Source organism: Neoarius graeffei, chromosome 19 (assembly GCF_027579695.1).
Source record: "Neoarius graeffei isolate fNeoGra1 chromosome 19, fNeoGra1.pri, whole genome shotgun sequence".
NCBI classification, from domain to species: Eukaryota; Metazoa; Chordata; class Actinopteri; order Siluriformes; family Ariidae; genus Neoarius; species Neoarius graeffei.
Window position 1 is genome coordinate 69,351,549 of NC_083587.1, and position 12,435 is coordinate 69,363,983.

At 43.9% G+C, this 12,435-nt stretch overlaps 1 protein-coding gene across 3 annotated transcripts in view; it reads left to right on the plus strand.

Moving 5' to 3' along the window:
• Positions 1–11,466, plus strand: part of eomesb (eomesodermin homolog b) — a 28,208-nt gene extending 16,742 nt beyond the window's left edge. For 2 of the 3 annotated variants that reach the window (XM_060900535.1, XM_060900536.1), the window contains exons 5-7: positions 8,375–8,530; positions 8,690–8,751; positions 8,898–11,466. In XM_060900535.1, coding sequence (XP_060756518.1) covers positions 8,375–8,530; positions 8,690–8,751; positions 8,898–9,492 — 813 coding nt within the window. In that variant the 3' untranslated portion in view covers positions 9,493–11,466. The remainder of the gene's footprint in view (positions 1–8,374; positions 8,531–8,689; positions 8,752–8,897) is intronic. The other variant, XM_060900537.1, reaches the window with a different exon arrangement.
• Positions 11,467–12,435: the final 969 nt, after the last annotated feature.

Here is a 12,435-nt window from a genome sequence, read left to right on the forward strand (position 1 = left end):
CGCGCACACACATACACACATAGGTATAACACACGTACACAGGCATACACACACACAGGTAGCATACACACACACAGGTATAACACACACACAAAGGTAATGCAGACACACACAGGTAACACACACATACACAAGCACACACAAATGCGCACACACACACACACACACACACACACACACACACAGGTAACACATGCGCACACACACAGGTAACACACACACACAGGTATAACACACATCCATGCGTGAGCGCACACACACTGATAACGCACATACACACACATGTAACACACACACACACACATACACAGGTAACACACAGACACACAGGTATAACACACACACACACACATACACACAGGTAGCATACACACACACACACACACACAGGTGTAACACACACACAGGTATAACACACACATACACACACACACAGGTAACACAAAAACACACACAAATACAGACACACAGAGGTAACACACACACACACACACACACACACACACACACACACACACACACACACACACACACACAAGTAACACACACCCAGGTAACACACACACACACACACAGGTCATGCAGACACATACACAGGTAACACGCACACACGTGCACACACAGAGGTAGCATACACATACAGACACACACAGGTATAACACACACATACACACATGGAGACATACACACACGGAGACATACACACAGGTAACACACACAAACACATAAATACACACAGGTATAACACAAACGCACATTCACATGTAACACACATACACATAAATACACACACATACACACACAAGTATAACACACACATGCACACACACACACAGGTAAAACACACATGTAAAACACATGCACACATACATATAAACACACACACACACACACACAAAGGTAGCATACACACATGCACACACACAGGTATAATGCACACAACACAGGTAACACACACAGCGGTATTACACACACGTATAAGACACATGTACACACACAGGTATAACACATACACGCACACAGAGACACACACACGCAGGTAACACACAAACACACACAAATACACACACATACAGGTATAACACACACACACACACACACACACACACACACACAGGTATAACACACACAAACACACACACAGAAGTAACACACGCAGGTAGCATACATACACACACACACACACACACACACACACACACACAACACACAGGTATTACACACACATGCACACGCACACACACACAGGTAACACACATGCACACACACACGCGCACACACACAGGTAACACACACAATTGGCATACATACATACATACATACATACACACACACACATAGGTAACACACACAAACACACATAAATACACACACATACACACAGGTATAACACACGCACACACACAGGTAGCACACACACAGATAACACACAGACACACATGCACACACACACACACGCAGGCAACACATACACAGGTAACACACATACACACACATACACATAGGTAACACACATACACACAGATATAATACACACATGCGCACACACACACACACACACACAGGTATAACACACACACACACACACACACACACACACACAGGTAACACATGCGCACACATAGAGGTAACACACACACACACACACACACACACACACACACACACACAGGTACCACACACACATATACATAAATACACACATGTACACACACACACACACACACACACACACACACACACATACACAGGTAACACACAGACACACAGGTATAACACACACACACACATACACACAGGTAGCACACACACACAGGTATAACACACACATACACACACACACACATAGGTAACACACACATACAAGTAATGCAGACACACACAGGTAACACACACACACACACACACACACACAGGTAACACAAAAACACACACAAATACAGACACACAGAGGTAACACACATACACACACACACACACACACACACACACACACACACACACACACAAGTAACACACACCCAGGTAACACACACACAGACAGAGGTAACACACACACACACAGTTAACACACACACACACACACACACAGGTCATGCAGACACACACACAGGTAACACGCACACAGATGCACACACACAGGTAGCATACACATACAGACACACACAGGTATAACACACACATACACACACGGAGACATACACACAGGTAACACACACAAACACACAAATACACACAGGTATAACACAAACGCACATTCACATGTAACACACATACACATAAATACACACACATACACACACAAGTATAACACACACACACACACACAGGTAAAACACACATGTAACACACACATGCACACATACATATAAACACACACACACACACACACACACACACAAGTAACACACACACACAGGTAGCATACACACATGCACACACACAGGTATAATGCACACACACACAAAGGTAACACACACACCGGTATTACACACACATGTATAAGACACGTGTACACACACAGGTATAACACATACACGCACTTAGAGACACACACAAATGCACACACACATACAGGTATAACACACACGCAGGTAGCATACACACACACACACACACACACACACACACACACACACACACACAGGTATTGCACACACATGCACATGCACACACACAGGTAACACACACACACACACACACACAGGTAACACACAAATACACACACACAGGTGTAACACACTCACATGTAACACACGCACACACACATACACACACACACCAAGACACACACAGGTAACAAAAAAACACAAATACAGACACACAGAGGTAACACACACACACAAGTAACACACACACAGGTAACACACTCACAGACACACAGGTAGGTATAAAACACACACACACACAGGGGTAACACACATACAAGTCATGCAGACACACACACAGGTAACACGCACACACATGCACACACACAGGTAGCATACACATACAGACACACACAGGTATAACACACACACACGGAGACATACACACAGGTAACACACACAAACACACAAATACACAGGTATAACACAAACGCACATTCACATGTAACACACATACACATAAATACACACACATACAGTACACATACAAGTATAACACACACATGCACACACACACAGGTAAAACACACATGTAACACACACACGCACACATATAAACACACACACACACAAACACACACACACTGGTATTACACACACATGTAAAAGACACGTGTACACACACACCGGTAACATGTGCACACACAGGTAACACACACACACACACACAGGTAGCATACACACACAGGTATAACACATATACATACATACACACACAGACACACACACAGGTAACACACAAACACATACAAATACACACACAGACATATACAGGTATAACACACACATATAAACACACACACACAGGTAGCATACACACACACACACACACACACACACAGGTATAACACACACATACACACACACAGGTAACACAAAAACACACAAATACAGACACACAGAGGTAACACACACACACACACACACACACAACACACACCCAGGTAACACACACACAGACACAGGAAACACACACACACACACACACACACACACAGGTCATGCAGACACATACACAGGTAACACGCACACACGTGCACACACACAGGTAGCATACACATACAGACACACACAGGTATAACACACACATACACACACGGAGACATACACACACGGAGACATACACACAGGTAACACACACAAACACACAAATACACACAGGTATAACACAAACGCACATTCACATGTAACACACATACACATAAATACACACACATACACACACAAGTATAACACACACATGCACACACAGGTAAAACACACATGTAACACACACATGCACACATACATATAAACACACACACACAAAGGTAGCATACACACATGCACACACACAGGTATAATGCACACAACACAGGTAACACACACAGCGGTATTACACACACATGTATAAGACACATGTACACACACAGGTATAACACATACACGCACACAGACACACACACACAGGTAACACACAAACACACACAAATACACACACACATACAGGTATAACACACACACACACAGGTATAACACACACAAACACACACACAGAAGTAACACACACGCAGGTAGCATACATACACACACACACACACACACACAACACACAGGTATTACACACACATGCACACGCACACACACAGGTAACACACATACACACACACACACACACACACACAGGTATAACACATGTACACACACGCATGCGCACACACACAGGTAACACACACAATTGGCATACATACATACACACACACACATAGGTAACACACACAAACACACATAAATACACACACATACACACAGATAACACACAGACACACATGCACACACACACACATGCAGGGAACACATACACAGGTAACACACACACACATACACATAAGTAACACACATACACACAGATATAATACACACATGCACACACACACAGGTATAACACATACACACACAGGTAATGCAGACACACACAAATAAACACACACATACACACAGGTATAATGCACGTACACACACACACACACACAAATAAACACACACAGGTAACACATGCGCACACAGAGGTAACACACACACACACACACACACACACAGGTAACACATGCGCACACAGAGGTAACACACACACACACACACACACACAGGTACCACACACACATATACATAAATACACACATGTACACACACACACACACACACACACACACACACACACACACACACACAGGTAACACACAGACACACAGGTATAACACACACACACACATACACACAGGTAGCACACACACACATACACACAGGTAGCACACACACACACACACACACACACACACACACACACACACACACACAGGTAACACAAAAACACACACAAATATAGACACACAGAGGTAACACACATACACACACAAGTAACACACACCCAGGTAACACACACACAGACACAGGTAACACACACACACACACAGGTCATGCAGACACACACACACAGGTAACACGCACACAGATGCACACACACAGGTAGCATACACATACAGACACACACAGGTATAACACACACATACACACACGGAGACATACACACAGGTAACACACACAAACACACAAATACACACAGGTATAACACAAACGCACATTCACATGTAACACACATACACATAAATACACACACATACACACACAAGTATAACACACACACACACAGGTAACACACACATGCACACATACATATAAACACACACACACACACAAGTAACACACACACACAGGTAGCATACACACATGCACACACACAGGTATAATGCACACACACACACAGGTAACACACACACACCGGTATTACACACACATGTATAAGACACGTGTACACACACAGGTATAACACATACACGCACACAGAGACACACACACACACAGGTAACACACAGACACACACAAATACACACACACATACAGGTATAACACACACACACACACACACACACACAGAAGTAACACACATGCAGGTAGCATACACACACACACACACACACACACACACACACAACACACAGGTATTGCACACACATGCACATGCACACACACAGGTAACACACACACACACACAGGTATAACACACACATACACACAGGTAGCATACACACACACACACAGGTAACACACAAATACACACACACACAGGTGTAACACACTCACATGTAACACACGCACACACACATACACACACACACCAAGACACACACAGGTAACAAAAAAACACACAAATACAGACACACAGAGGTAACATACACACAGAAGTAACACACTCACAGACACACAGGTAGGTATAAAACACACACACACAGGGGTAACACACATACAAGTCATGCAGACACACACACAGGTAACACGCACACACATGCACACACACAGGTAGCATACACATACAGACACACACAGGTATAACACACACACACGGAGACATACACACAGGTAACGCACACAAACACACAAATACACACAGGTATAACACAAACGCACATTCACATGTAACACACACACATAAATACACACACATACAGTACACATACAAGTATAACACACACATGCACACACACACAGGTAAAACACACATGTAACACACACGCACACATATAAACACACACACACACACAAACACACACACACTGGTATTACACACACATGTAAAAGACACGTGTACACACACACCGGTAACATGTGCACACACAGGTAACACGCACACACACACACACACACAGGTAGCATACACACACAGGTATAACACATATACACACATACACACACACAGGTAACACACAAACACACACAAATACACACAGACATATACAGGTATAACACACACACACACACACACACACACACAGGTATAACACACACATATAAACACACACACACAGGTAGCATACACACACACACACACACACACACACACACAAGTAACACACGTATACACACACACACACAGGTATAACACGTACACACACGCATGCGCACACACAGGTAACACACACACACACACACAAAGGTAACACACACAAACACACGTAAATATGCACACACACACACACACAGGTAGCATATGCACACACACACACACACACACACACAGGTAACACACCACAAACACACAGATGATGATGATGTGATGATGATGGTGATGATTGTGATGATGATGATGATGATGGTGGTGGTGATGATTGTGGTGATGATGATGATGATGATGATGATGATGATGATGATAGAGGTGGTGGTGGTGGTGATGATGGTGATTATGACAATGGTGATGATGATGATTATGATTGTGATGATAGTGATTCTGATGGTGATATCATATTGATAACATCACCTGGATAGCTTTCTTTCATCTCAGAAATATTGCTAAGATAAGAAATTTAATGTCACTACACGACGCAGAAAAACTAGTTCATGCTTTTGTTCCCTCCAGGTTGGATTATTGTAATGCCTTACTGTCTGGATGTTCCAATAAGTGCATAAACAAGCTCCAGTTAGTTCAAAATGCAGCAGCAAGAGTCCTTACTAGAACTAGAAAATATGACCCCATCACCCCTGTCTTATCCACACTGCATTGGCTCCCAATCACATTTCGTATTGATTATAAAATACTACTATTGACCTTTAAAGCACTGAATGGTCTCGCACCACAGTACCTGAGTGAACTTCTGCTCCTCTATGACCCGCCACGCCTACTGAGATCAAAAGGTGCAGGCTATCTGCTGGTACTTCGCATAGTGAAGGCTACATCAGGGGGCGGAGCCTTTTCTTACAAAGCCCCACAGTTATGGAACAGCCTTCCAAGTAGTGTTCGGGAATCAGACACAGTCTCAGTGTTTAAGTCTCGGCTGAAAACAGATCTGTTTAGTCAAGCCTTGTGTTAATGGTGTTTATGAGGTAAAGGTGTAGATCTGGAGGATCCTCAGACAGAGTGTTTTGGTAAACTGGGATGTATGGATGCAGTCAGTCCCCACTCGCTTGCTCACTCGAGTTTGTTGACGGTGTAGTGGCTGCTGCTTTATGTCCCGGGGCTCCCTCATGCCTGTGTTACCTTCTGGCTCTCCCCTTTTAGTTATGCTGTCATAGTTAGTTGCCGGAGTCCCTGCTTGTACTCTGAGCAAAATGTATACTGTTCCTACTTATTCAGGTGACACTGGGCATACCTGACAACCTGTGTTTTCTCTCTCTCTCTCTCTCTCTCTCCCCCCAAATCTGTCCCTCTGAGTTACATGTCAATCCTGAGATCGAGGTTCAGCATCTTGATCTCAGGATTGACGTGTAACTCAGAGGGACAGACGAGGGGAGAGGACGCAGGTTGTTAGGTATGCCCAATGTCACCTGAATAAGTAGGAACAGTATACATATCGCATTGAGTACAAGCAGGGACTCTGGCAACTAACTATGACAGCATAACTAAAAGGGGAGAGCCAGAAGGTAACACAGGCATGAGGGGCCCCGGGACATAAAGCAGCAGCCACTACACCGTCAACAAACTCGAGTGAGCAAGCGAGTGGGGACTGACAGCATCCATACATCCCAAAGACGATGATGATGGTGCTGGTGATGACAGTGATGATCATGATGGTGATGATGATGTTGATGGCGGTGATGATGATGACAGTGACGATGATGATGGTGACGGTCGTGATGGTGATGACAGTGATGATAATGATGGTGATGGTGATGATGATGATGTATGTTTTGCTCAGATGATCGTCCTGCAGTCGCTGCATAAATATCAGCCGCGGCTGCACATCGCTGAGGTTCCTGCAGACGGTCTGGACACTGAAAGAGAGACGCGCATGCAGACGTTTGTCTTCCCTGAAAGCCAGTTCATCGCTGTTACTGCATACCAGAACACTGATGTACAGAACACACACACACACACACACACATACCTACCTGCCTGTCTGTGTGTGTGCCATTGATTAAATGAACGATACATTTTCATTGATTACGAAATAAATGTTATGAATATTTAAATGAGTTGTGATTTTTATGAAAGTGTTTTATTTGTTCTGTAGATCACACAGCTGAAGATCGACCACAACCCCTTCGCCAAAGGATTTAGAGACAACTATGACTCGTCAGTCTTATTATTATTATTATTATTATAATTAGTAGTAGTAGTAGTAGTAGTTAAATAACCTAAAACCAACTTCTTGACATTAATGCTGATGTTTTCAGGGCACAAACAGAAACCAATCTTGTCATCTTGCTCGGTGTTTGCAGGATGTACACAGCTCCTGAGGGTGAAAGGTTAACTCCACCCCCTGCCGAATCCCCTCGCACTCACCAGCTTGTCTCGAGTGCTCGTTACCCAATGCAGCCATTCTTGCATGATCAGTTTGTGAACGCTCTGCCCACGAGCCGTTTCTACAGCGCCGAGCGCTCACTGCCGCCTCCGGAGGAATGTGCCACGTCCCATCGCTGGCTCGTGACCCCGGTGCAGCAGCCATACGAGTCTGAGTACCTCCCCTACACCCTGAGCTCTCGCGCTCTCACCTGCTACTCTGACTCTGCCTTTGCCTCCATGGCTGCCGGGTGGGGGTCAAAGGTCAGCTACCAGAACAAGATGCCTGCCAGTTTGCCCTGGTCACCCCGACCGACAAACAACGACAGCCAGGACAAAGTGCGTGAGGATAACTGGGCAGAGCCCGTGGCGTACACTACAGTGTGTAAACGCAGACGTGTGTCACGTGATGAGTCCAGCAATGAAAACTCACCAACAATCAAGTGTGAGGACTCGCAATCAGACACCTATGGAAAAGACGCTTCACCTGGCTCCAAGAGTGTGAGCTGCTGCGCCTTCTACACTGCCACCTAAACACACACACGCACACGCACAAACACACGCACAAACACGTACCATGTCGCTGAGTAAACTGTGAATTAACAGGCCAGGATATTTCAGTGCTTTGTGATTGGACATGTTCTGATATTATCGCCGTGTTCCACTCAGTAGGTGCCCTATGTAGGCAGCATTAACACTCTCCCGAAGTAAACTCCATCCCAGTGTGAGGTCAGCTGAGTCTCTTCGGTGACTTGCCCATCGTGTCTGGTTGTTCAAAGCTCCATATACTATACTTCAGCTGTTCAGCAAATATTCATCTTCATAAAGTCAGACATATTTTAAATTCTGTTGAAATATTAATGATAGCTTTTGAGTCCCAAACAATTTTTAAAATGTCTCTATGTGACAGGTATAATCTGATGTTCTGTTGATTTGCTCGTGTTTCTAGATCGTGGTGTCACGTGCTCACTGCGTTTAGCTCCACAGAGTTATTACTGCATCTAGTGGTCAAACAAGGGAACTGCAACAAGTGCAGCTCATAGACCCATTGGGGCAGGACTCACGATGCCCCATGCCTCAGGGAGCAGCAGACAGGGCGATTTAAAATCCTCTACATCTGCCAAGAGCTAGTTTGATAACAATTTCTCCCTAATGTGTTCTTGGCCGGTTCCCAGCCACCACTCAGCTCCCCCTTTCATACCTCCAGGAAGGGTGAAGGCTAACAACTGCTTCCTCCAAGACACATGACACGTGATGTGTGACAGTATAACACGTTTGGACGAAAGCTCTATCTGTCCCCTTTCACCTGCATGAGCTCAAAGATATTCTGATTGGCTAATGTCACTGTGATTGACAGGTATGCCCCTCCCGCCCAGACACCACAACCAGTTTTGCTGGGATTCAAACTCGAGATCTGTGTGCATCAGGGTGAATACTTTTCTGTTCCAACAATCATGTGAAATAGTTATTTCTGCACACAAAGGCAGATAAAAAGAAGAAAAAAAGTGTCTCTGTTTTTGCAATCCCTAATTCGTTTGGGCAGGTTTCAGGTCTTTCGTGTGGTTTGTGAGGAGTTGAGGTGGGAGTTTTGCTGAACCTGTAAACCTGGTTAATGATATTATTTCAAACACTGCTGAACAAAAGTGTATCTAAAAGCACTGAGATGTGAAACTGTACGCTGGATGACTGGATGATGTTGACTCTCAACTGCCGAAATAATTAACTCGATCGTCGCTGATAGTATAACTCACGTGGGCACGCCTCTCACGCCATTCTATTTGAAATGAAGTCACAGACTTCCTGCTCAGGGAAGCAGAAGCTCTTGGGGATTATGAACTGGAGGTCTTTCAGATAGATTTTTTATGAAACTGAAACTTTCCTCTCAGTGAACGCAGCATTAGGGCTTGGTCCTGGAGCTCACACTCAGATCTGTGTTTATAGAGTAAAAGTCTCTCTGCAGTTAAAATGAATGACACTAACTGCAGGAATTTCAGTGCTGGTGAATGGAACACAGCTTACATGTTTATGTTTTATCTTTGAATATATGATCACATAATTTAAAAGCTATTACTTCAGAAAGTTGACATGAAATTTCATAAAGAATAGAATTGTGATGAAGCTGTTCATTAAAGACACGTGGACCACAAGATTACAATTTCCTTCTCAACAGGAGAGATGTTTACCTGCCGCGTGGTGAACCTTGTCCTGTACACAGTGTCGGTGTATGCGGATAATCGCGGTGTATCGTGTAAACGATAGTCACAACAAGCTTAACTGTAATTTAATACCTGATGCATCAAAGCACTCAGATTTTAAACGTGTCATTTTTACGAGGGAACTCTGACGTATGCACGCTGCAGCGTCCTGGCTCCAGTTTACCCACAATGCATCAGTGTTAAAGCTGGTCTCGATGTAACAGAGGCTGTGAAGTGACTGACTCTGTGGTGGTGTCAATCTGTTGTGTTTAATCTGTTTAATTGTGTAAGTAAAGTTTCTCATGCATTCTCATGACTTTGCCATGTTTTTATATTGTGTGAATGTAACAGTGAGATTTTATTCATGTAGATTTATATATAAATTTTATATATAATTTTATAAATTAGACATATTAATCAGATTCTGCAGCTGTTATCTAGATGAATTAATCTATTAGCCTTAAATTTTATTTTACACCATTCATGTTCATAATTTACACACTAAGCTATGCACAGAGGAATAAGGGGGCGTGGTCATGTTGATGGTTCCAGAGAGATAAGGGGCGTGGTCATAGTAATGAGAATTGCTGGGTTTCAGTCATGTTACTTTTCTTAGCGGTTTTACCGGAAGTGAAGTAGCTGGTGGTCTAAACGGCTGCCGTAGTGCAAACAACTAGCGATAACTTCTCAGAGTACGCTCGTAATCTAGAAGCCACTGCAGGCTTTAGATATATTCAGAAAATTGCTGTGTGCAATGGAATTGACCCCTACAGTCTGGGAAAGAAGGATTTGTCATACAATCTCGAAAACTACCCTTCAGTCGAGTTCCCCGACATCTCGAACTATCTGGTGTTGCAGACGTCCTTCTACACCGCGAAACAGATGAAAGCGTGGAAGAGTACGGAGGCTTACAACTGTTTTGTATGTGGCTGGCTAAAGGACCTCGGGATCAAGTCGCTGCCCAATGAATCCTGGATTGTTTTTGCCCATGGAAGTGTGTTGTGGTTTTTTAAGCTTTTCGTTTGTGTCTTTACAACGAAGCGCTGCAAGCTGAAGTGTAAACAAACAACAGTTCGCTTGATTCTCACTTGTGTTGGCTCAGATCTCTCACGTAAATCATTCACAAAGATCATCAGAAACCCCTTTAAAGACCTGGATCTTAGTTAAACAAGACAGAGATCACGGCGCATTGTAACTGTACGGCTGGGGAAGAATTTTGTCGCGATCTTCATGCATATGGACTTTGTGAGGAGTAAACAAAGAAACAGCTGGGGACTTTAGT